At 44.6% G+C, this 27,513-nt stretch overlaps 1 protein-coding gene across 3 annotated transcripts in view; it reads left to right on the top strand.

Annotated features, from left to right (window-relative positions):
* The window catches only part of Tars3 (threonyl-tRNA synthetase 3), a 51,858-nt gene that overhangs the window by 6,660 nt on the left and 17,685 nt on the right, over positions 1 to 27,513 (top strand). For 2 of the 3 annotated variants that reach the window (XM_087556989.1, NM_001401535.1), the window contains 8 exon segments: positions 1,473 to 1,596; positions 4,802 to 4,923; positions 8,006 to 8,123; positions 10,596 to 10,660; positions 11,616 to 11,694; positions 13,561 to 13,707; positions 14,535 to 14,633; positions 26,781 to 26,947. In XM_087556989.1, the coding sequence (XP_087413115.1) occupies positions 1,473 to 1,596; positions 4,802 to 4,923; positions 8,006 to 8,123; positions 10,596 to 10,660; positions 11,616 to 11,694; positions 13,561 to 13,707; positions 14,535 to 14,633; positions 26,781 to 26,947 (921 nt within the window). 3 annotated transcript variants of the gene reach the window in all.

The raw sequence follows: 27,513 nt of genomic DNA on the forward strand, positions 1-27,513 counted from the left end.
GTGACCCCTGTAAAAGTGTCATTCGATTCCCCCCCAAGGGGTCGAGACTCACAGGTTGAGAACCACAGCTTTAGAGGTTGGAACACAATCCTCTTATAATGTGATTTTCCTCTTTTTAGAGGGGTGTTTCCCCATTTCTTCTAACTCTGATGAGGGCCAATATGATTCCTAGCGTCTAGCTTGAGAGCCACTGCAAGGGACACTGGTGTGTCTGCTGTTGGAAGAGCTTGGCATTGTACTCCAACATAAACCAATAGCATGCATTGTCTGTGACATCATGGTTTTACTTTCATTTTTTTATCCGGAGAAAAGAATTGGCTATGAAAGTATGTGTTCGAGAATGTTCATTACAGCAACAATAAATCAAACACCACAAAAGTATAACCAAAATTCCCAACATTTGGTCCTCTCTAATGCTTAAATAGTACATGTTGGAAGTCCATCTACAGAGAGAGACAGGGCTACACTTTATTTTTAGCTTTAAGAAGTAGGTTACAAAGTAACTTACACAGAAGGATAGTCAACATTTTTATAGTAGTATATGTATAAAAGACGATGGAGGATATAGATCAAAATGTTAACAGTCATTTTTGGGAGATAGAAGTGTGCCTGCCCCATCCCATGGTTTCTTAGCTTTCTTCTTATCACTTCGTTTCTCAACAGTTTTCAAGCCATAACTGTCATCTTTGAAATATGAAGGAAGGGACAGGGGAGGGACAGAGGGAGGAGGAAGGTCTCTATAGATAATAGGAAAATGAAGCAGATAATTCATTAAAAGTAAAATTAATCATCAACAAAATCAAAGTGGCAGTGTTTGAGATCACACTGGCAAAGATCTGTCAGGTCATTTAGGGTGAGTAGGTGTTATGAGACTCTAATTATCAGAGTCTTGTGAAGGTGCTTGCCCTCATCCTGTGGACTTTCTAAATTTTATTTCATTTCATTTTTATTTCTTTGGACTGACAGGGGCACATAGAGGCACAGGTTTTGATGGCTGCAAATATCTTCTGGGAGAGCCAAACCGAAGGAGACCAAAGTGTCTAAAAGCCAGGGCTTCCTCAGTAAATGGAACACTTCTAGCCTGCCTGGGGACTCATGGCACTAAAGAGCAGGCTATGAAATTATGTTCATACTAGATGTTCTTTATAACATGGACAAGATGCCAGTGTAAGAAATGACCAGAGAGTGATGTACCAAAATGTTAAAAACAGTTCTTTCTAGAACTAAAGGGAAGATTTATATGAAATTGTAATTTTATTCTTTGTGCTTTCTTTTCAGGTTTTAAAAATAGCAAGTGTATATGAATTTTTATATGAAATAATGGTTACCAAGTAAAATGTGTCTATTCTATTAGTTCATACCTGTACTTCCAATCTGACTTCTTTTAAATCCTGAAGTTATTTTAAGCTTTTCTTATAATGAAGTATAATATTATAAATGTTAACTCCAAGTGTTTTTTTCCCTCCTACTAGTAAAGAACTGGCTGAAAATACAGTAATTGCCAAGGTGAATGGTGTTTTATGGGACCTGGACCGCCCGTTGGAAGGGGACTCCACTGTAGAGCTTCTGATGTTTGACAATGAGGAAGCCCAGGCTGTAAGTATTTAAGAACCAAGTTTCCGGGGTTGGGGATTTAGCTCAGTGGTAGAGCGCTTGCCTAGGAAGCGCAAGGCCCTGGGTTCGGTCCCCAGCTCCAAATAAAAGAACCAAAAAAAAAAAAAAACAACCAAGTTTCCAGAGTTGGGTCTTAATGATACCGGAATTATGGGAAGCACCATACATTGGAATCAACGTGATGAAACTCTTGGCCTTTCAACATTTAAAATTCCAACATGGTATTTAATGATAGCTAACAAATATTTGTAGAACGTATGCTCAAATAAAAAGGCCATGTTTATTATTTCTTAAAGTTATTTCCTTAAGTTAAATGTTTTACCTATTAAGTTAGTGTCTATTCAAAATTGACTTGTCAACTCTTAAGTTGTATACCTGTAATTCAGTATCTGTCGGAGAATTTGGAAAAATCCCTTAAATACTGGTGAATGCAGTATTTTTGTGGTAAGTGCCACATTGTTGTGTATGTCTCCTATATGCTCATCAGCATGGCTTGGAACCTCCTTTCAGCAGGCTTATTGCCTCTGTAGAATCCAGCTCTAGTCTGAGGAGGCTACAATGTTGCACTTCCTGGATGGTAAGAACAGTATAATTCCTGATTAAAGTAGCCAAGGCTGTTGGCTGTTTTTTTGTTACTGAGTTAAAACACCATGACCAAAAGCAGTTTATGGAGAAAGGGTTTATTTTGGTTTAGGGTCCAGAGGGGCAGTCCATTATGACCTAGAGGCTTGGCAGCAGGGGGCTGGGACACGAAGCTGGCAATCACATTGCCACCCACATGCAGGAAGCAGAGGGAGCAAACTAGGAATTGGGAGAGGCTATAAACTCTCAAAGCCTGCCCCAGTGACACACTTCTTCCAGCAAGGCTGCATCTCCTAAAGGTTCCAACCCCCTCAAACAGCACTGTGAGCTGGGGAGCAAGTGTTGGAATACTTGACTGTAGGAGGGACGGTTCTCATTCAAACCGCTACACCAAGTATAACCATCAAATTGTTAAGCAAGGTAATATTAGTAAAGCCGTGTTCAAGCGTGATTCTGAAAACTCAAGTCTGTAACCTGCCCACTCCCTGCAATCTCCAGGCACATGCACTTCAGTACCATGTGTGTCACACCTCAGCAAGGTCTCCATGTACGTGTTGTGTTAGAAATTCTTGACTAACCACCAAGCTTGCTCCTTTGCTGTCTGCCCACCTCTGTGTACCCCGCCACATGCCCAGCTCTTTCCGTCCAGACCTTGGCAGATAAGCATGCTTAGCTCCTCTCCCAGTGTGATGGGCAAGCCCATAGTCTATACTTTCCCATATATGTCTACATTTCTCTCCATCTCTATGACCACGGGCTACGAATCTACACTGGGCCTCTTACACCATCACCATCCGATCTGCCTAGGTAATGGCTTTTCTCTGAAATCCATCCCTCACCTGCTGTTTTATAACATGACTTCACTGGTGTCTGCTTTAAACTCCTAAATCTCAAGCTCTTGCCATGGTCAGCCTGACGCTGGTCCTTTTCTACCCGTCAGACCTTGGTAAGTTTCCCTCTTTCCACGTCCAGCCACGCAGACCTTCCTCCACTGCAAATGCAGGCTTTTCTATTCAGTACTGAGCCATGCTCATGGCTACCACGCACAGGTATGACACATCAAGAGCTGAGGCGTGTCTAGGTAGACATACGATTGCATGTCACTCCTCCCAGTGGGCACACTGCCACAAGGACACGGTCTCTGTTTTTCCTACTATCCGTTATATTCCTGTATCTAAGACATTGTTTGGTTTGGCACATATGTAGATAAGGGCAATATCCCAAAGAAGACACAGGCAGTCAGCCAGCTATTTTAGCAGCACCTTGAGTCAGGTGCTCTGGGGAAAGATGGCCTGCTCGGTCTGTTTCCTGAGCAGTAGGCCAGGATTATACATGGCTTCTCTGCATCTGCATCTACCTCCGTCTACTCTGATTTACCAAATGTTACCGTTAATTGTACTGTCTGCTGTTTGCTTAACAAAAGAGAAGAACATTCTGTCCTAGGACTCCATTATCATTCACTTTTTGTATTTGGTTTGTGTGTGTGTGGGAGAGAGACTTGGTTAATTTTAACTCATAGGTAAACAAAAATTAATTCCTTATAAACTAAGCTAATGTTGTTTGTTTTAGTTACCCCTGAAATAATACTGATTCCTTGGAAATTTGAAACCAAATCGGGTCTCTGAATCTGTAGGGCTGATAACCTGTCCTTGGACTATGGTAAATTAGCCCAGACATATACTCCTCGGGGGTCTCTGGTGGCCAGCAATTCCCCCTGGAATCACCTTTTCCTTCGTGAGCCTTTCAAACTCTTTCAAACTTTCACAGTCATGTGCTATCTAGCATAGGAAGACTTAGGGTTACTATGGCTACGATGAAACACCATGATCAAAAGCAAGAGGGGAGGAAAGGGTTTATTTGGCTGATTCTTCCATAATACTGTCCATCCTCAGCACAGGAACTCAAACGGGGCAGGGACCTGGAGGCAGGAGCTGATGCAGAGGCCCTGGGGGAGTGCTGCTTACTGGCTTGCTCCCCATGGCTTGCTCAGCCTGCTTTCTTATAGAACACAGGGCCACCAGCCCAGGAAATGTACCACCCACAATGGGCTGGGCCCTCCCCATCCATCACTAATTAAGAAAATGCCTTATAGTTTGATCTAGGTTCTCTCCTTCCACATAATTCTAGTTTGCGTGTTGAGATGACACAAGACCAGCCAGCACAAGATAGATATACAGATATGAAATCTCACTGACTTTGGCAATATCTCTAAGTAGCCACTTCCCTGTCTGCATTGAGTCCAGGGAGGCTGTCTTGGAAAAACACAGGGAACTGGTACCCCTCCATCCCTGTTCTCATGTGGTCACTCAGCTCAGTATTCTGAGTGGATGGCCTGGTTCTGCACAGTCTAAGGCACAGAAGGAAGGTTAGGGAGCAGCTACACTGTAGCTGCGGCTCCTGGCAGAGCTACTCTGAGCTAGACCTAAGTTTGCAGGTCACGCAGGGGAGGATGCAGGGGACATTCCTTTCCAAGTAGGCATTGAGGAGTCTCTACTTTTGGCAGTCCCCCGCCCCAGTGTCCATTCGCTTGATTACCATGGTATTTTACTGCCGATGGCCCGTGATGGTTTTGGTAGCCAACAGCCTTCCTGCCCACATCTTGCAGGTGTACTGGCACTCCAGCGCTCACGTCCTGGGGGAGGCCATGGAGCTGTACTATGGAGGCCACCTGTGCTACGGCCCACCCATTGAAAATGGATTCTATTATGATATGTTCATTGGAGACAGGTAAGGCTGCTGAGTGATTGCACGTGGGTATGCCATTGTTTTACAATGGTTACATATTAGCTAAGTCGCTGTGTATTGTATCATTGTCAAGCCAGTTTGCCGTTTGTGGAAAATGTTTTTCAAATGAGCTCAGGTTGGAGAGTGACTTTCAACCTAGTCTTTCTTCTGCCTCGAAGGATATCATATGCTGTTTACTTAATGTAGAACTTGCTAGACATGGCGCTGATTCGAGCCAGAATTACATGCTCCATCCTGGGGAGTTGTCTGCTTCTGCTCACGATGATTGAGGCACTGTCAGTGGCACTGAATGTCTCACACACTGAGTTCCAGGTGGTGGTTCACAGTGGTGTCACGCTCTGTACATGGAGTCATGGCCCTCTCCCCCTGCTTCACCTACCCCAGCTCTGTAGCCTTCATGGTTCCTAGGGACACTACAGTGTCCAGATTGAAACTTTGGGTCCCTCTAATTCTTATATACTCCCCATCTGGCAGCCCAGTCCAGCCCTAACCCCCCCCCCAGACTCCTCACCACCCCTGCTTAGTTTCCCAATTTTATCTCCTAAACATTTGTCTCCTTTCACTTGTGGTTTGCTCAGACTCACAGTCTCTTGTTTGGGTGAGCATAGAACATATTTGCCCATCAACCCCATGGGCAATATGGGTTGCATAATGACTCCCTAACAGGGTATCTGGCATTACATAGCTGGAGGTTTCGTTTGTTTTTTATTTTGAATTTGTTTGGGGTTTTTTTTTTTGTTTGTTTGTTTGTTTTTGAGACACCGTCTCACTCCAAATCCCTGCTTGACCTGGAATTTGCTGTGTAGACCAGGCCGTTCTTGAACGCACAGGACGTCTCCTACCTCTGCCTCCCACATGCTGGCATTAAAGACATTTGTCATCACATCTTCCAGGCTTTCCCAGGTTGAGCTGTTTTGACGTATAAGTTAGAGTAGATGATACCTATGACTGTGAGTGTGTGGGTATTTTGTTTGTTCTTTTTCCCCCTCAAGAATCAACTGATTCTCCAGCCCGCTGGATACCATCTAAGCATTATCCCAGACCTACAGCTCAAGTCTCACTCCTGTAAGGCTGTGATCCACCTTAGAGATGCCAGTCACAGTTGAAGCCTTCCACATGTCTGACCCACAGCCCACTCTCTGGGTTCAGTGGTTGGTACCGACTCATAGAAGACTATTGATCTATTATAAAGGCTGTTTCAAAGGATACGGATGAGCAGGCAGGAGGGGTGTGGTCCCTTGGGCTGTACCACTGGCTTAGTAAGCCTTTTGAAGCCTTGTTCAGTGCTTTTCAATAGACGGTTTGTTTTTATAATTTGTTTTTTACTTTTATTTTATGTACATTGGTGTTCTGCCTGCTCGTATGTCTGCGTGAGGTGTCTGATCCCCTGGAGCTGGAATTATAGACAGTTGTGAGCTGCCACGAAGTGCTGGGAATTGAACCTTGATCCTTTGGAAGAAGAGTCAGTGCTCTTAACCACTGAGCCATCTCCCCAGGCCTCAATGGATGTTTCGTGACGCACACATTTGATAAAATCGTTGGCCGTTGATGATAGATTCACTATCTCCTCTCCCTGTCTGGAGTGGGGTTTGGGACTAAAGTCCCAGGCTTCCAGTAAAGTCCCAGGCTTCCAGTAAAGTCCCAGGCTTCCAGTAATGCCCCAGGCTTCCAGTAAAGCTCCAGGCTTCCAGTGATGCCGTGGTCTCTGGAGGGCGCCTTCATGTCATTGGCACAGTGAAGGCACAGCTACTGGTTGAGACTCTCTCTGATCACAGCATTGTATCCAGTGCCCTCTCTTGTTACCAGCCTCCCAGCTTCGTGCAGGCGACATGAGCTTTTTGATTATTTAACCTTATGTGTGGTACTGTGGGCTCAGCTGTGGATGGTCAGTCTATCCTCATGGAGCTGAAAGTTAGCCGGGGTGAGACAGACAACACACAAATAGCCAGCTGCCATCAGATGCTGATTAGTGATTGAAGGAAAAGAATCCAGGAGTGTTGCCAGCAGAAGGCTCTCGTGCCCACAGATCACCAGGGAAAACAGCATGCAGGACTGGCGTCTCAAAGGAAAGGGTGTATAACCTGTGTTCTCATCCAGAAGGGTGAGGATTGGAAGTGATTGACAGCCTGGTGGCTTACATCATCTGTAGGGCCAGGTCATATCAAGTGCCCACAACTAAGACCAGAGTGTCTAATAGCCCAAATGACCTCTATGCTATCTGTATAGCTGAGACCACACCAGGTCCTCCCTAAGGCCCCTGAGCTAAGACAGGAAGCCTACCTCTAAACTCATCCTCTTGGAAGAAATGAGTTGAGTCTCAATGTAACTATGCCTCTTTATGCACTGGGGATTGTATTACACCAGGAAACTTGACCCCAAATTGTACTGTGTTTAAATATGCTGGTCAGTTAACTGCTTGGGATCGGACTACCAAAGTTAGATCCAGACTAAGTTGGGATGAACCAAGTTTTCATTCTCACTTCTTTGAGGATTATTGTGCTTCTGGCTGTGCTACCCGTAGGGACCTACACACACACACACACATACATATGCACATGCATATGCACATTCACATGCACATGTACACACACACACGTGAGTGGGGACATAGGTGATGCAAGAGGCATGTGTGTCGCTGAAGCAGAGGCCAGAATGGAGGAGTGAGTTAGGAGAGAACATTCCAGTCCTTTCCAGGATTGTGTATGGCTATTTCAGGAGCAGCAAAGAAGTCGATGCGCCAGGAAGGGAGTGAGAGGGAGTGAGAGGGAGTGAGAGGGAGTGAGCCCCAAGCAGGAGCAGCAGCAAGTGCAGCCTTTATGCAGAGTGAGTGTGTGTGACTGCAGTGTGCACAAACCTTCCTTCAAGGCTGGCTCTGACAAGCCATGGAGGGCAGGGGTATGGGGAGCCCTCATATAGCTCTCCGAACAATAGTGTATATGTGCCTGAAGCACCAACGCGGTTTAGAAAGCATATCAACTGGTGCTGAAGGCCCTGGAACTGAGGAGGAAGGGGTAGATGGCGTCTGGAATTGTGTACTGAGGCTCATAGTCTCTTGTCTCTTCAGAGTGGTGTCCAGCACGGAGCTGTCTGCCCTGGAGAACATATGTAAAACTATCATCAAAGAAAAGCAACCGTTTGAAAGACTGGAAGTCAGCAAGGACAGTCTCCTGGAAATGTTTAAGGTAACTGGGAAAATTTAGCATAAAATCTTTTCACCAGGAATATTAGAGGCTATTAACGTAACGCGGTTTTCTTCCCTCCCTGAAAATGATTGACTATTGTTCAGCAGCACAGTCTGGGAGCTGCTGTGAGGGGTCAGGGGTCACATGCACAGTCTGGAGAGCTGCTGTGAGGGGTCAGGGGTCACATGCACAGTCTGGAGAGCTGCTGTGAGGGGTCAGGGGTCACACGCACAGTCTGGAGAGCTGCTGTGAGGGGTCAGGGGTCACATGCACAGTCTGGAGAGCTGCTGTGAGGGGTCGGGGTCACACGCACAGTCTGGAGAGTTGCTGTGAGGGGTCAGGGGTCACGCACAGTCTGGAGAGCTGCTGTGAGGGGTCAGGGGTCACACGCACAGTCTGGAGAGCTGCTGTGCGGGGTCAGGGGTCACACGCACAGTCTGGAGAGCTGCTGTGAGGGGTCAGGGGTCACATGCACAGTCTGGAGAGCTGTTATGAGGGGTCAGGGGTCACATGCACAGTCTGGAGAGCTGTTATGAGGGGTCAGGGGTCACATGCACAGTCTGGAGAGCTGTTGTGAGGGGTCAGGGGTCCCACGCACAGTCTGGAGAGCTGTTGTGAGGGGTCAAGGGTCACACGCACAGTCTGGAGAGCTGTGAGGGGTCAGGGGTCACATGCACAGTCTGGAGAGCTGTTATGAGGGGTCAGGGGTCACGCACAGTCTGGAGAGCTGTTGTGAGGGTGATGAAGACATCTCCACCATCCACTCACATCTTCCAGAGTGAAACCTCTAGCACTAAGGACCAACAGCCATTGCCTCCACCCGGCCCTGGCCATCAGCCCTGTTTACTGCTGTATGAATGGAACAGGAACCTCTGTTCAGTGTCTCACACACTATTTTACCTTTGGGACTGGGCTGTCTCACTCATGAACTGCTCTCAAGGGGCACTGGTGCTGCAGACCCTGTCAGAATTGCCTTCTTAGCAAAATACCACCTAAGAACTCCTGCTGCATGAGTGTGTGTGTGCGCGTGTGCATGCATGTGTGTGCGTGTGTGTGTGTATATGCATGTGTGTGTTTGTGTCTCTATGTGTGTACATGTGTGTGTGTTTGTGTCTCTGTGTGTGTGTGCATGCATGTGTGTGCGTGTGTGTATGTTTGTGTGTGTGTGTGTGTGTGTGTGTGTCCGTGTTTATCAGTTCATTTGCCCCTGAGTACTGGAATTGCTTATATTCTGACTGTTGTGTATATACTAATATAAATGTGAACATACAGATTTCTGTTTTAAATGCTTATTTTACTTCTTTTGGCTATTATATATGTGATATGATATAGATATAATTTTCTGAATTCTGTTTATTTTATAAGAGCCATCCATGGGTGTGGAGTGGGGTATGGTTGTGTCTCAATTTGCTTTTTTCTGAGGGCTCAGTGATGCTGAACCTCTCAGTGCATTTATTGACCATTTGGACATCTTCCTTGTAGAATCGTCTGCTCTGGTCTCTTAGCAGTTTTTGAATGAGGGTATATTTTTTTGTTTGGTTTGCATTTTAACAACTTACATCTTCCCAGTATCAGTCTCTAACTAACAGCCACAGATGTTTTCTTCCATGCTGTGGGCCGCTTCTGCTTCTCACTACTCTAAAGAACTAAGCACCAACTTTCGTGATTTGACTTGAACATATTGGGATGAAACAGATACTCTGCACAAACCCAACAGCTGTCTTAAGTCGTTGTTTAACATGGACCCCTCGATCCTGTGATTAATGCAGTAAAAGCAGAGACTCTGGTGAATTACCTTAACTGGTTAAGTGTAATGATACCGTGACTTTTTAGCAAATGTAACGATGTCATGTAAGGTTTGTTTTTATAAAAATAGTGGTAATGTTCCTCAAGAGCTGTATTTATGTTATGTATTAAAATGGGATCTTCTAGAAGAGTGCTATCCAGTGAAATGTGAGCCAAGTGTGTACCTTGACCGCATGGCTGCTACATTTTAAGAGTAAAGCCAAGATGGAATTAGTGTTGAACACATAAGCAGTATAGAGGTCGGGCCTTCCACCTCTGTGGCCCGGGTCTTTTATTCACAGCGCGTGGTCATATGCGAGAGTTCACTAACCATGTGACTCTGGGGTCTCGTACTGGATCAGTGTAGCTCTTGGCTGTGAGCACAGCATATCCACAGTTCCCAATACCTTGAACAGATTAGACAACCTATCAGAGCTTCTTAAAGAGAGTAGCTTTCCTATGAAAAGGTTCTTTGTGGGGCTGGAGAGATGGCTCAGTGGTAAGAGCACTGACTGCTCTTCCAGAGGTCCTGAGTTCAAATCCTAGCAACCACATGATGGCTCACAACCATCTATAAGGGAATCTGATGCCCCCTTCTTGCATGTCTGAAGGCAGCTAGTGTGTTTATATACATAAAATAATCAATAAAAATGTTTTTGTAATAATATGTAAACATTTTCTTTATAGTACAATAAATTTAAGTGCCGGATTCTGAAGGAGAAAGTTGACACTCCGACGACCACTGTTTACAGGTTAGTGTGTTCCAGCTTTAATGCAGGGCTCGATGGGGCCTTGGACTCAAGAGCAGCCGCCCTGAATCCTGGTGTGGACAGGGATTGGCTTTCTGGTTTATCACGGTGATGGGACAGTTTAAAAGGGGTGTCTTTATATACATAGTGTCTTCAGATCTTTTGTGGCGCTTGAGTATACATAGAAAGAGCTATCTGTGACCTGTGGCTAGACGAGTTGCTTCCCTCCTTGACCCTAAATTAAAGCTTGTCCCATATGTATAGAAAAGTGCAACCTTTCACTTAAAAATATGTGTCCTGGTCATTTTTCTGTTCCTGTGATAAAACACTCTGAGCACCAGCAAGTTAGTGGAGGGAGTGGTTTATTTGGCTTACATCTGTGAGTCAGTCAGTCATTGAGGAAAGTTAGGACAGGAGCCCAAGGGAGGCAGATCTCTGTGGTCTCAAGGCCAGCCTGGTCTGCATCAGGTCCAAGGACTACATACAGAGACTTTGAGTCAAACAAACAAACAAACAAACAAATAAACAAACACAAAAGGAAACAAAGAAAGAAGAAAGGAAGGAAGGAAGGAAGGGAGAGAGGGAGGGAGGGAGGGAGGGAGGGAGGGAGGGAGGGAGGGAGGGAGGAAGGAAAGAAGGCAGGCAGGCAAGCAACCCTCATTCCGACTTGTTCTCCGCTAGCTTCTTACACAGCCCACAACCACCTGCCCACAGAAGTGCTTGTTGTGCTCTGCTGGGCACTCCTGTCTTAATTGGCACAATCAAGACAAACCTTCACAGATGTGCCCACTGACCAATCCGATAAAGACAATTACTCAAGTGGGACCCTCTTACAGGTGATTCTAGGCTGTCAAGTTGTCAGTAATTGCTAAATGGGACAGTATGCTAATGGAGTTTATAATGAACAGTCCAAAAAGCTGTAACCGTGTTTGGGCGTGTCTTAAATCTTTCATTGTAGGTGTGGTCCACTGATTGACCTTTGTAAAGGCCCCCATGTAAGACACACTGGAAAAATTAAAGCCATAAAAATATTCAAGGTAAGGATTTTTGTAAATTTATAAATATAACAAGGTAAACTAGATAAAAGATTTTATTCATGTCTTCTATATTCTTCTTTTATTTCACTAAAAGTAATATGTTTTAGAATCTTGATAATTAAAACCTATATAACTTTTGATTATCATTTATTCTTATTCTAAATACTATAATGCATATCTTTTTATATGGCCATTTCTTAAAGATTTGTCTTTATTTTGTATTTGTATGTGTGTGAGTGTGTGTGTGAGTGAGTGTGAAGTGTGAGAGTGTGTGTGTGTGTGTGTGTGTGTGTGTGTGTGTGTGTCCTTGGGGAGGCCAGAAGTGTCAAATCCCCTGAAGTTATTGCCTGATGTGGGTGCTAGGAACTGAACTCAGAACCTATTTGAGAACAGCAAGTGCTCTTAACTATGAAGCCATCCCTCTAACCCTGCATTTGGTTTTTAAGTACTGCCCCTTATTTAGATGTTCTCCCATATTCACAGTTTTACATACATGGATTTAATTAACTCCCCAGTAAAAATATCTAAAAAACAAACAGTGCCTATGCTGAGAATACATAGACTGCACATGTGGGGGTCGGGAATGGTGGCAGTTGGTGGGGCATTATTTCCTAAATAGTACACTGCAGCAAACATATACATAGCATCTGTTTTGCACAAGGTACTCTAGAGGTGGCTTAAGGTGTGCAGGAAACTTGTATAGATTGTGTGCAAATACACCATCTTATAATAATGCACATCTTATAATGCACATCTTATAATAATGCACATCTTATAATGCACATCTTATAATAATGCACATCTTATAATAACGCACCATCTTATACTGACGCACCATCTTATAATAATGCACCATCTTTAAATTTTTTAAATGCCGTACAGGCTTGGTTGTAGCCAAAAGTTAGTTTCTTTCTTTCTTTCTTCTTTCTTTCTTTCTTAATTATAAGTACATTGTAGCTGTCTTCAGACACACCAGAAGAGGACATCAGATCCCATTACAGATGGTTGTGAGCCATTATGTGGTTGCTGGGAATTGAACTCAGGACCTCTGGAAGAGCAATCAGTGCTCTTAACTACTGAGCCATCTCTCCAGCCCCCCATCTTAAAATTTTGTATAAGAGACTCCAGTGTCTGTGGATTTAGGTGTGTGCTGAAGAGCTCTAACTAATCCTCAGCAGACACCAAGGACAGCTGGACTGTGGATTTCTTGTATTGCCAATGAGAACAAGAAATCTTTCTGCCTGTAAGAATAATCAACTGCAGGCAAACAGAAAGGCAGCCTGAGTGTGAGCACTGTACCAGGAGTCATGGGGAATGGGGCTGACTGAGTGTGAGCACTGTGCTGACAGTGACAGGGAATGGGGCTGACTGAGTGTGAGCACCGTGCTGACAGTGACAGGGAATGGGGCTGACTGAGTGTGAGCACCGTGCTGACAGTGACAGGGAATGGGGCTGACTCTGAGGCCTGACCTTTCTGGACCTTTGTCTCTGGAGATCTTAGTTACACATCTCCTACTGATGCTCCTCATCACAAGCCATAGGTCAGAGGCACAGCATGAACCTCTTGCCTTCTCTGGTTCCAGCTTGGTGATCACAGCTGCTCCTCAACCTTCTCTCCTCCCCACTCCTCCTGCCACTTTCACTCCTAGAATCCACAGCAGACTTTACCGAATTTGGTGGTCAGTGTTATAATTTGGATGGGAAGTTTTCACTAGACTCCTTTTAAGACTCTTCCAAACACTACACAGACGTCTGTAGCTAAGCATTGTGGGTATTATAATAGAAAGCCTGCGAACATGTTGAAGAGTGGTGTTACTGCTAAACGTTTGGTTTTTATTTTTAAATCAGTCTCTTGTTGATGTTTAGAACTCCTCAACATATTGGGAAGGGAACCCTGAGATGGAAACATTGCAGAGGGTCTACGGCATATCCTTTCCTGACAGCAAAATGATGAGAGACTGGGAAAAATTCCAAGAGGAGGCCAGGAGCCGGGACCACAGGAAAATCGGGAAGGTACGCCCCGCCCTCATCCCACAGACAGCCGTTGTCTGCTGCAGCCGCACCGCACAGATGCTCACTGCTGGCTACTGATGTAGCCATGCCCACACGCTTGAGTCGACGTCTAACCAGTTTCCGTTCTCCATCTTTGGCCAGAATCTAGAAATCTTTTTGTGAGAGGTTATTTTTATCATGGTATAAGTTATTATTAGACTTCGTTCTTACTCGATGATGTGCTCCTTATCTAAGAGGCAGCGGTCTGTGGACAACAAGAGTAAGATTTGAAAGTAGGTGGCCCTAAGACCTGTTCTCCATCCTGCCAGGATCCAGCCGTACCACACGGTGGACAAAGCGTTCATTTACAAAGCCGTCCGCATCTGTCTTGAGGAGTAGGTGGCAGGGTTGCTAGGAGATACCCTGTACACAGGGCACTCTTAGGGGTGACACCACAGAAGGCTCACATCCCTTGAGGCCTGCCTTCTGCAATGGACTTTTCTTTCTCACCTTGTCGTGTTGCCCCCATGTGAGACCTAGATTCTAAATGTATGAAGAACACTTAACCAATAAGCTATAGATTTATACTAAAAAAATTAGTAGTGAATAACAAAAGATAACAGAAAAGCCAAGTTCAAGGCTAAGTCATAAATATGATTAATCGCTTTACATGTGCCATCATTTTGCACACACTATAGATCTAAACAGACACTGAGGGACCTGGGAGGCCTGGCAATGGATCAGAGAGGGATGAAGTGATGTGGCTTTTTATGATGGCCACTTCGGGTATGACACACATTAAGCAAGAGATGGAATTTGAAATACAATTAATTACTCTTTCCGCCTAGGAACAAGAGCTTTTCTTCTTCCATGATCTGAGCCCAGGAAGCTGTTTTTTCCTCCCAAGAGGAGCGTTCATTTACAATACACTTATGGATTTCATACGAGTAAGTTCTGTCCTAAAAACATTTTGTTCTTATTCGCCCGCCTTCTACTTCTTACTATCTTTGCTCATCAACAGTAGCGTTTCCCTTAAATTTTGGTAATATAAGAATTTTGGAACCAAAAGCAAAATGCTAATGACATGGAGTTGGTTTACTTTCTTGAATTTCATAAAACACGGGCCTTGTCTTAAAGTCTCTAAGGATGTGGAACCTTAACGATCTGCCGGCTGCAGATCTTCCGTCACAGAGAATGCTGCTCTGAGAGGCACTGCTTCTCAAAGATGGCTAACTGCTCTGCTGCCTTGTGCTCACTACAAGTGACTGGATATCCGACATCTTCAGGAGTGGAATGTAGCTGTGACTGATGCCCCATGGTTGAATGTGGGTTAGTGTTGCAGGGTTAGGACCATGGAGATACTGTTCAGAGGTGTGCCACTGGAACTGCTGGAACTGTTTAGGCTTTCCCAAGACAGTTACAGCTTTGTAGGGTGTAACTGTAATTGTGTGGTGTTTCCATCAAGAAAAGCTCATCTATATCTGTCATGTATTCATCCTGTAGAGTTGAGTACCATGTGTGGGCAACTCAAATCTCCTACACACACACACACACACACACACACACACACACACACACACACGCACGCACGCACGCACGCACGCACGCACGCATGCACGCACGCACGCACAATGTCCACCAGGGTACTTATGTCATGCGTGGGCCAACAGATCCACTTCTCATGCTGGGGCGCTTCTCATGCAACACACAAACACACGCACAATGACCCACATGTGGACTAGGGACACCGTCACAGGCTTGGCCTCAATGCAGGCCTTCTGGGCCCAGATGTGGCCATCATCCTCATCACCTTTGCCGTTCTGCTGACACTCTTCCAGTTCCCTGAGGGTTAACCAGAACCTGGCCCTGACCAGGAGATGACAGAAACCTCCCCATGTCAGGCCTCTTCCTCCTGGGCTTCCCATGGTTGCTGTTCTTCAATAAACAGGAGTGATCCTTTAAGAGTGTGTTGTACAGGCTGTAGTGGGCAGCCTCATCGTCCCATAGGATTCGGTTCCTGTGGCTTTCTTAGTCTGTGTGGGGACTCTCATGTTCCACAATGAAATGCTCTTCAATGCACTTCTCAGGACATTCCCAGCAGCGGGTGAGGTGTTTTGCTGCCTGGTTTCTGTGTACTGATGTTCTCAGACCCTGTCCAGAGGCTGCTGTGTTCCCTATAGCTTATTTGCAGAGGCTCCAGTTGGCACAGTAAACTTATTCTTCCCATCTGTCCCCTCTCTGCAGACCCATCTCCATGTTTAGATTCTTGTGATGTCTTCCTTAGCTCCTCCCCCGCTGCTTTTCTTCACCCTGGTTACTCTCTTAGTGTCTCAGATGCTGCAATCCTTCTTTTCTGAGCTCATCTTCCTTGTGCTCATTTCTCCCTAACTCTTATCCAAGGGATGGATTTCTTCAGGAACTTCCTGAGAAAAGGGGCATCCATCAAATGTTCTGGGTCATCCCTGTGGCTGCAGCTCTTCCTTCTCTTCCTTCTCTCCTTGCGCCTCCTCTGGAGGTGGAGGTAGATCTCTGTTGGAGTAGCTCCCAGCCTGCCTTCCTTCCATTAATGGCAGCCGCTGTGAGGCAGTAGAACAGTGGCAGGGGAGTGAGGCCTGAAGAGTCACTGAAGAACACAAGTGGGTGATGGTGGGTGCTCACTGCTGTTGTCTTGAGCTATTTGCTGGCGTCAGCACACTCTGGAACCTGAAACTCCAGGTTAGGTATGGACGGTGGAGAGTAAACAGAAAGCCTTTATGGTGGCCTTAAAGGGCTCTTTTATCTTTTATAGATACGAGAGAGTCATGGCTGATGATCAGGTCAGAGCCTGATTGTATGGGTTGGTGCATTGGAAAGCATTTAAATATACAACCCCAGTGGTCTCTGATGCTCAGGTAAGGGCTGAACCCCTTAAATTCCCAGATACCCTTGTATGAAGTAATTGGCTTTATGATGCATAAAAGAACTTCCAATGACCTCAGCTACTTTCTTATGTGTGTTTTCTCCTTGCTTTTTTTTTTTAAACGGGGCTCAAGTAGCCCAGGTCAACCTTGAACTTGTTATGTGTCCAAGGACCTCTGGATTCCTGATTTTCCTACTCCAGGGCCCCAGTGCTGAGGTTACAGCAAGTGCCAGGATGCCCAGAAACCCCAGCTAGTTTTAATCCCAATTTTCAGTCATGTCATTTTAATTCTTTTCTCCCCTAATAATTTTTCAGTTGTGTGCCATATACAATGTATAGAATAACTGTAGAGAATGATGCTGACTTCCAGTGGGTGTTTACCCTCTGCCACGATGGACAATGATTATTATTTGGTGTCCTGATCTATCTATCTATCTATCTATCTATCTATCTATCTATCTATCTATCTATCTTCTATCTATCATCTATCTATATCTATCATCTATCTATCAATCAATCAATCATCTATCTATCATCTGTCTGTCTGTCTGTCTCTCTATCAACTTGACCAAGCTGGAGTCACCTGGGAAGAGGGAACCTCAACAGAGAAAATGCCTCCTTCAGATTAGCCTGTTGTGGGCATTTTCTTGGTTGATGATTGATGTGGGAGGGAGGGCCCAGACTGCAGTGAATGGTGCCATCCCTGGGCAGGTCTTAGGTTCTGTAAGACAGCAGGCTGAGCAAGCCAGGAAGCAGCACTCCTTCATGGCCTCTGCTTCAGTTCCTACCTCTAAGTTCCTGCCCTGACTTCCCTTGGTGATGGACTATATGGCCTGAGAGTTATAAGATCAGATTAACTCTTTTCTCTCCAAGCTACTTTTGGTCATGGTCTAATCATTCTGTTGGAAAGATATGGTCTGTGTCTCCATTATACAGGCTGATGAGTCTGTGTCACTCATGAGCTCCAAAAGAATTTGCTCTGCCTCTCTCCTCTGTTCTGCCATTGGGGAGCAAACTATTGCAAGTCTCATTTGGATGACACACCAATGAGTGTCCCATAAGGTCTGGTCCAAGTGCAGATGAGGGTCCTTGGTAGTGAGTATATTCCCTCTCTGTCTTCAGATCTGTGAACAGAAGATACACATCCTGGACACCTGCTCTTACTCCACATTATGAAAAGATGGTGGAGGAAAAGGATATGGTAGACAGTTTCTTTCAGAAAGGGCTGGGGAGGGTAGGAGATACTTGATGGAGACCAGCTGTAGAGATTCTGATGTCTCCCTATTGTCCCTGCCCCAACCTGGTTTTCCCTATGCTAATATCTATCAACACATATTAGCTTTGCCTGCTGTAAGCTTCATGCAAGTAGAAAGCACTTGTTTGTTTTGCTGTTTTTTCCAACATTGTCTCTGAGAGTTAATCAAGCCATGGTGGTATGATAGGGGTTGATGCATTACTTCAGATGCTCCATTTTCTAAGTCCAATACATGATAGTCCATTTTCCTGTAGGTATTTAGATCACATCTAGTTTAGAGATGCTATACACTGTCTACCATGAGCGTTCTTTAGTGTACATAACTGCTCACTTCTGGTAAATATAAATCACAAGACAGTAGTTTGGGCTATGCCTCTAAGTCAAATAGAGTCAGCCATGCCGAAGTTCACCACTAAATGGATGGCTTGCTATTTACCCCACCTTCAGAGAGACTGGGGTCAGAGAGAGAGGAGCCAAATTCCTTAAAGAGGCCATTTTCTGTTGGGCTAAGAGTGGCAATTCCCTCTGTGTTTACTCTTGAGTGAAGTAAATAGCCAAGTTTACCTGGTCAGTTGTTCCTGTCTCCTGTTCCCTCCTGGTGAGGAAAATAGCTTTGATATGACCTTCTCTTTGGCTTTCGCTTCTCTCATCAGTCTTCCTCTGTCCTTGGCTTGAGTTGTGAGCGTATGTGCCCTTCTTTAGGGAATGAAGCGTGGCTCAGTTCTGGAGTAGAAAGTAAAACCATTTAAGATAACTAAATAATTGTAAATTTTGTCCTTTGATATTTTCTAAAAGTAGAATTTCTAGGTCAAGGGTACTTTATTTATTTTAGCCTGATCATGAGTCACAGTCTTGTTACACCCAGCATAGCCTCAGACTTACAGTCCTCCTGCCTCACTTTCCCTTTTCTGAATATTAAAGATGCAGATCACCATACAAGGTAAAACTTGGGTTTTTTTCATACTTTCCTCTTTTGGGGCCTGAGGTGAGTCATAGAAATTGAATGCATTACTTAATTTTATTTTGAGACAAGACCCTTGGTTTTGTAATGAAAGATCTTCCATATTCATGTGTTGTCAGATTTGCTATTGTAAAAATGACTATCCTACCAAAAGAAGTCTATGCATTTAGTTTAATCCTAATTAAAATCCTCATTCTTCATAGAAATAGAAAAAACAATTTCTTCTTTGTTTATTGGATTATTTTAATTTACATTTCAAATGTTATCCCCTTTCCCGGTTTTCCCTCCAGAAACCCCCTGTCCCATCTATGCCCCCTCTGCTTCTATGTGGCTGTTCCCCCACTCACCCACCCACTCACTCTCACCTCCCTGCCCTGGCATTCCCCTACACTGGGGGGTGGGGTTGAGCCTTGACAGGACCAAGGGCCTTCCTCCCATTGATGCCCAACAAGGCCATCCTTTACTACATGTGCAGCTGGAGCCATATATACTCTTGGATGGTGGTTTAATCCCTGGGAGTTCTGGGGCGGGGGGGTCTGGTTGGTTGATATTTTGGTTCTTCTCATGGGGTTGCAAACCTCTTCAGCTCCTAGAAGAAATAATTTTAAAGTTCACATGAAAGCACAAAAGACACCAGATAGCCAGAATAATCTTGAGCCGAAAGAATAGTGGTCTAAGGCATTACCATACCTGATTTCAATTTATGCTACCATGCCGCAGTAATAATACTAATAAAAACATGAAGGCTAGGCATGAAGGGGCATGCCGCTTTGGAGGCAGAGGCATGGATCCCTGTGGATTTGAGGCCAGTCTGGTCTACATAATGAGATCTTGTTTCAGCCAAACAAAACAAAAAGCTTGCCGTGGTACTGGCACAAAAAATAGATACGTAAATCAATGCAATAGAACAAAACCCTAGATTTAAGTCCATGCAGCGATGCCACTGATGCACAGTGGAGAAAAGATAACATCAGCAACAGAGATGTTGACGGTAAGACTAGATGTGTACATGTAGAAGAATGAAGCTAGACGCCTGACTCGGCCTCATAGAACTCAACTCCAAATGACCCCAGCATAAAGCCTGCAACTGAAACTGAGAGACAGGAAACTAGGGCATATGCTACAGGATGCATGTAGGTAGGCATAGGCAAGGAATTCCCAACGACTGGCAGGTGGGGCCTCAGGAAACTGAAAAGCTTCTGCATAGTGAAGAAAACAGCCCAGCAAATGAAGGCATCTGACAGGATGACAGAACTTCTGCTGGCTACTGTCCTGGGGTTTTATTGCTGCGGAGAGACACCGTGACCACGGCAACTCTTAAAACAGAAAATATATAATTGGGGCTGGCTTACAGGTTCAGAGGTTTAGTCCATTATCATCATGGTGGGAAACATGGCAGCACACAGGCAGACGTGGTGCTAGAGAAGGAGCTGAGAGTTCTATGTCTTGATTCGCAGGCAGCAGAAGGAGACCGTGTGCCACACTGGGCATGGTTTGATCATAGGAGACCTCAAAGCCTGCCCCTGCAGTAACACACTTCCTCCCAAGGCCACGTCTACTCCAACAAGGCCAGTCCACCTAATAGTGCCACAACCTGTGGGCCAAGCATTCAAACGCACGAGACTGTGGGAGCCATACCTATTAAAACCCCCACACTCTTTTCCAGCTGTACTCTGGACTCCAGGTTATCTGGTCCCCAAGCCCTGGGCCAGTTCTCCAGCCTGCACCTTATTGTAGGTATGCTGGGATTACAGAAGTTCACCACTGCCTCTAGCTTTTTTTTGAATGGTCATTAGCAGTCAAACCGAGGTCAGCAGACTTGCCTGACAAGAGCTTTTACTCACTGAGCCATCTTGCTAGCCCAGTTTGGCAATGTCCCTAAAAACTAAGCAAGTAGTTAACACAGTGAAACCAATCATCTCTTTGGATTGTGTAACATAATATAGCCAGTCAATTCTTCCCCTAGCTGTGTATCAAAGAGAAATGGAAAGGTATTTCTACCCAGTAACCTGCAATGGGGTGTTCTCAGCCTTCTAATTAGCGACAGAAAGTACCAGCTTGTAAGAGCCTGGACATCACGTTTGTCCAATAGACCACACTTTGTCTAAAAGGAATAAGGTCCTGGGTGAGAAAGTAACATCCAAGCGTTATTGAATTATATACTTAGAACTGGTGAACTTCCTTGTATGTAAGGCTGTTTTGTGGTAAAATATACACAGCATTGATATTGACAATTAAGATGCTCTAAGCTTATGGCTTCTCACTGAGCTTATATTGGTGTACGACCATCACCAGCCAACAACAGACTTCCTTTCCTCTTATAAAACTCACACTCCTCAGGGTTTTGTCATGATCCCAAATTGAAATTACATACTCACTAAAAATTGACCTTCCTCTTCCCTCCCCAGTGGCTAGCACCGCCACTCTACTTTCAGACATTGCTCAGACGTGAAATCAAAGGATATTTGACCTTTTATAGACTTTCTGAAAGTGTGCATTATTATTATTATTAAGCAAAGCAGCTCCCATATGCTGTCATTTACATAGTATCTCTTTTGTCTTCTTCCTGTCTGTTTCTTTACTTACCCTGTACCTTTAGTCAGAGGAGTACCATGCAGTTCACTCTCCTGCGCATGCCTGCTTCTGCCTTCATTTTTCTGCGCTCTCCTTTGTGGGCCTCTATTTTTGTGAGTCACTATTTGGGAGATGAAAGATGCCTCTCGGACCAACTGCCAGTCCAGTAGCAACAGCCTTTGGTTCTTGTCTGCCCAGGTGAGGGCAGGGAGCTAGGGACATGTGGTGGGACTTACAGAGAGCCTCTGCGGAAGCCGTGTGGGCAGGGCCTGTTCCGTCCGAGCCAGAGCTGCACTTCTGTGGAAGAAGATCATGTAGGCAGCCAGGTGGGTTGGTGGGCAGATGCTTCCAGACACAGGGGAAACTCCAGCACTGGGAAGTAAGATGACTCGGGTTTGTTTATGTTGACTGCCAGCGGTGAAGACAATGGATCATGCATAGGCAGTGATGCAATGTCCCTTCTGTACAATTCTCCCTTGCATCCATCCACTGCCTCTTCCCTTACCCTCCTTACCTTTTTGTTTTACAGTTTCACGCAGTGAAGTGTGCGGTTTTGATACTGTGCAGAACTGTCTTACCCCCACAGCATCAGGATATAGAACAGTTTCATCATCTCCAGTGATCTCTTCTTGCTACCCATCTGAGTTGCACTTGCCCACCCGCCCTCCATTTTAGTCAAACTCAGTGGATTCATTCTCTGTCCGTAAACTCTCAGTGAATAAAGGCCTCTGTATGACCTTTTGAAAGTGACATATTTTGCTTAATGTATCTGCCTAGGTTTTTCAGGTCTGCTCCTTCACTGCCCAGTGGCATTCCACTGTTCAGACACACCACACCCTATTTATCTTCTTCCCAGTTGAAGGTCAATTGGACATTTGTTTTCAGGTTTTGGGCAACTAAATAATTTGCTATAAATATTTATGTACAAGTTTCTGAATGAGCATTTCTTGTTTACTTTGGCAAGTATCTAGAAAGAGTCATTTCAGGTTCTCATGGCAAATTAGGTTAAAGTTTAAAAGAAAACACCATTTTCCATTCTTTTTTTTTTTTTTTTTTTTTTGGAGCTGGGGACCGAACCCAGGGCCTTGTGCTTGCTAGGCAAGCGCTTTACCACTGAGCTAAATCCCCAACCCCACCATTTTCCATTCTTAGTGATTATTATTTTCCCATTCCTTCCAGTTACGGAGGAGGAACCCTTTGTGAATCTTGTTAGTCATGTGTTTTGAGTTTCCAGATACGCCTGACTCATCAAAGCATGACTAGGGACCTTATAGGAGAGGAGGAGAAGCTCTTGTAATCAGACTAACTCACCTAGAGACTGCTGGCCTCCTCTTTCCTTACAGAGTCAGCCAGATTTCTTTTTAGGTGTGTAAAGTCTCAGGATACTTTGTTTCCATGCAGAGAGGGTCCTGAGGAATGCACTCAATGGTTCAGCTAAAGAGTCTAGTGAAAGGAATACCGATACAGGGGACTGTCTAGTCAGCAGGGATTGAAGAGGGATGGCGGAGCACAAAAGGATGACCGAGGGGGTAGCTTTGTCCTCACTGTTAGGTTGGAGGAGGTTGTGAGACCCAGAGAGCTGAAAGCCATGGGATAGAACTTAAGTAGAGAACAACATCAGGACCAGCAGAAACTCAAGGCAGAGAAGGAGCAGGGAAGGAGGCCAAGTGCTCCAGCTTCCTTCCCTCTGCTGTCCTCAGAATCTTCAGTTTCTCAGTGTTCAGACTCAGCCAGAAGTCAGGAGAGAAGTATTAGTCAGGGTTCACCAGAGAAACCAAACAATGGGATACGCAGAGGAGGAAGCTCACTGTGTGGAGTTGTTGCTGAGAGGGGTAAAGTTGTAAACCCAAGTCCAAGGGCAGATGGCTGGCCTATACCAGTTTCACAGACAGTCAGGACCAACAGACGCACATCTCTTTCCTTCACCGTTTTGTCCTTTTCACATACCCAGTGGGTTGTATGATGGCCATTCACATCCTGGTCTGCGTAATCAGTCTACCAATTCATCTATCTCATCCACAGACACTTTCTCTGATGCACCCCAAAGTAGCATTTCATCTGTGCCCCCCCTAGCGGAGTCAGGCTGACAAAGAATTAGCCACCACAGCGGATGGATCTGGGTCGGGAGGAGGTGTCCATGAGCATGACCCACGCCAGCATCCCTCCTGCCTTCAGCATCCTCTTCTTCCTTTGCTCAATTGGCAGTGTTTGCATCTTCAGACTCATCAACCCTTGTGTCATCCTGTGGTCGTCTAAGTGCAGGTTTATTCCACATCTAAATTGTGGTTTCAGCCACTACTGGTGTGGGGATGCACACACAAGTGGGCATTTGCAACACACACACACACACACACACACACACACACACACACAGCTTTTATGGCTATTTTACTGGGACTTTGTGAAGGAGTTATTGGCATAGAATTTCTTTAGCTTTGGTAATAAGAGGATATGTGAAGACCTTTTCAATGGTACTGATACCTAGGGATCACTGAGATGTTTTCCAGAGACAGGTCACTAGGCACAGGTAGAGAGATATGACAGATACTCCAGGGGGCAAATGTGGGCCACAACACTCAGTCAGCTATCAATATTCCTCAGATTCCTCAGGAGACAAGATGGCGGTGCACTCTGCTGGATCATAGGTAGTGCTGGTATGCTGGATAGTTTTCTGTTATCTTGGCACAGGCTAAGTCATCTGAGAGGCGGGAACCTCTCAATTAAGAAAATGCCTCCAAAAGATAGGGCTGTAGGAAAGACTGTAGTAATTAATTTTCTTAATTAATTATTGATAGGGGAGGACCCAGTCCATTGTTGATGGGGCCATCCCTGGGCTTGGTGGTCCTGGGTTTATAAGAAAGCAGGGTGAACAAGGCATGAGGAGCAAGCCAGGAAGCAGCACCCCTCCGCTGCTTCTACCTCAGCTCCTGCCTCCAGGTTCCTGCTGTGTTTGAGTTCCTGTCCTGACTTCCTCAGTGATGGATTGTGGTGTGGAAGTGTGAGCCAAGTAAACCCTCTCCTCCCCAACTTGCTTTTGATAATGGTGTTCCATCACAGCCATAGAAAGCCTAAGACATCTGAGTCATGAGCACTGCTTGCTCCTCCCCAGTGATTGCCTTTCTTTGCTTTTGAGAAATTGATAGCATATTCTCTGACATCTTTTCCCTCAACTTTTCCTTTTGAAAGTTCAAACCTATAGGAAAAGATGCAGTCAACGGTCATATTGCTTTCATTGGGATGTATTAGTTGGTATCATTTCTAATTTGTTCTACTTATATGTGATTAGATATTAGTGTGTTACAATGTGTGTGTGTTACATATGTATATGTGTTGTATTAAAAATGTAGTATCTGTTGACTTTCAGGCATAATGGGGCAAATCTGGGAGGCCAAGGCAAGGAAGATTAGGAATTTGAGGACTATTCTGGGCTTCTTAGTGAAACCCTGTCTAAACGACAATAAAAGCTTCATCCCTAAATAAATGTGGTATCTACTAATGCTTCGCCTCTTAGGAAAAATCTTAGTTTGTCTTGCTTGGTAATAATAATATCCTAGAGATTTAGAGTCTCACAGACCAAGGATTAGAAGACTCAGCGTCCCAACACACTCAGGCCTGTTGAGGGTCTGCTTCTGGTCTACGGACTGCTACCTTCTTCAGGTCACAAGACAGAAGGATGCCAGGGGTCCCTTAGATAGGGACGCTGATTTTTTTTAATACCTTGATGGTCCAATCAACTGCCTCAGACCTCACTTCCTAATGCCATCTTTTAGAATTAAGGTTTCAGCTTGTGAATTTGAGGAGAGAACATGAAAGTTTATTCAGGAACAGTTGGACATGATTTCTAAATGCCTTAAAAACATTTAATACCTAACACGATGAATGGACACGTGTTTTAACAGCTCCTTAGTTCAGTTTTAGAAAAGCTCTCTAATAAACATAGTACACACTCACATGTGCATGTACACACAGACCCTTCAATTCCAAGATCATTCTTGATCTGAATGTATAGAACCATCTGTCATAACCATCAAATAATCACCACCATTCATATGCTGTCTAACTTCGTCAAGAATTTCTGATTTAGACGCATGAAGGAGGAGTACGTGCTCTGCTGGGTAGCTAAGGTACAGGATATTGGCCATCACACTGGGAAAGGTGCTCTCCTGAAAAGCAGCAGGGACCGCTCTTTCTACCATTAAAGTGGGGTTTTTAATTGGTTTGGTATGGTTTGGTAATTTGGGAGAAATATGCTTAGCTTGTTTGAAGTATGGTGGTCTAGACTTGTGCCATGTATTCATTAAATTATTTACAAGTAATTTAAGAGTATCTAAGTAATAACCAGATTGATACGTTGAAATTTGAAAATTGAAGTAAAAACTTTAAAAATACTTGGGGAGATCTCCTCTCCTATCCCCATGGATTTAATGAAGGAAGCTGCTAGTAAGTGAGAGAAACTCCTCTGACTTAGTAGATACCAATTAATGTGCCACAAATTAAAGTTCTCAGTATTGTTTCCACTTAAAATTAAATGGGTCAGTAGTATAACACGAAGCATGGCATTTGGACTTACAAATTATAAAACTTTTAGGTCTTCTAAATCATAGGAGAAAAAGTGCTATCCTTTGTTAAGAACATAGAATATTTTTCAAATTTTTAGTTATGGTGAAATGCGATACTATGTATCGAATTTCAGTCCCTAAGTTAGAAAACATTGAAACATTTGTTCCTATACTACTCGGATCAGTTTGATATTTTCTTCTGTAAGAAACTGAAACAGTTTAAAAGAGGAAGGATTCACGAAGGCTCACAGCGTCAGAGGTGTCATCCACTGTTGGCTTGCTCTGCTGTTTGAGGGCTGGGCTGAGGCAGGGCATCATGGAAGGAGGGCATCAAAGCCACTCACCTCCAAACAGTCAGGAACAGAAGAAAGAGAGATGCAGGGGGCCAGATTCAGAAGACCCAGACCCAAGGAGACATCCCAGGGATCCACTTCCAGATAGGTCCCACCTCTGAACATTTCCTTCACCTCCTTCCAGTACCATCAAATGGAATGCAGGAGTGAATTAATCCGCTGCTGACGTCCGAGCGCTCACAGCCCCATCATCCCTCAGTGCTCCCACACACCAGCTGTGGACCAAACGTGCAGCACATAAGCCTTATAGGGGATACTTTGTATCCAAAGGGCAGTCCTCTGGTGTGCTGTGAAATAAATATACTAATATATTTTTACTACGAATATGCACCCTTTTTGTTCATAATCCACAGGATTGCCACTCGTAAACCTGTCACCCGAACCTGAGGAAACATGAATTAATAGAAGACATGACCTTAAATTTTAATATAGTATCAGTCTGCCTGGAATTATGCTCTCACCCTAACAAACACCAACCCTGTTTTTCTTCAAGGAGGAATATCACAAACGTAACTTCACAGAAGTGCTCTCTCCTAACATGTACAACAGTAAGCTCTGGGAAACTTCAGGCCATTGGCAGCATTACAGTAACAACATGTTCACCTTTGACATCGAAAAGGACACTTTCGCCCTCAAACCCATGAACTGTCCAGGGCACTGGTGAGTATTGAACATGAAGGGACCCTGCCCATGCACACAGCGCCTCATCGGAATCCGCTGGTCATGTTGCTGCTTAGCTTTTGACAAGTGGTTTTCTGTAATGAGCAGAGTGGAAGCTGCTAATCATCTTACTGTGTCTTTTAAGTCTAGAGAATGTGAGCGTGTTACTTAGTTCTAGAGAATAGAGCTCCTTTTTCAAATGTGCCTGGTCTTGGGCAAGCATGGAATGTTAGCCATGCTTCTCAAAAGGGTAATAGTGTGCGTCGACTTTACAGATCATTATATTTGTCTTCCTAATTATACTTCAAATATACGTATTCATAAGATATTTAATTCTTATGGCACTGTTTGGATGATTATAATAAGACTCCCCAACTGATGGATGATTCTGGGAGTATCTTTTCCTACACATTTCAATGCCTCTTAATTGTGATATAACTGAGAATTGGTGGTACATTAGTATTAGAGCACAACATAAATCAAAAGTTATTGTCTGGGACTGGGGAGATGGCCCAGTGGATAAAGTGCTTGCTGTGCAAGCACGAGGACCTGGGCTTGTGTTCCTA

The sequence above is a fragment of the Rattus norvegicus genome, chromosome 1 (genome assembly GCF_021556685.1).
Source record: "Rattus norvegicus strain SHRSP/BbbUtx chromosome 1, alternate assembly SHRSP_T2T, whole genome shotgun sequence".
Classification (NCBI taxonomy): Eukaryota; Metazoa; Chordata; class Mammalia; order Rodentia; family Muridae; genus Rattus; species Rattus norvegicus.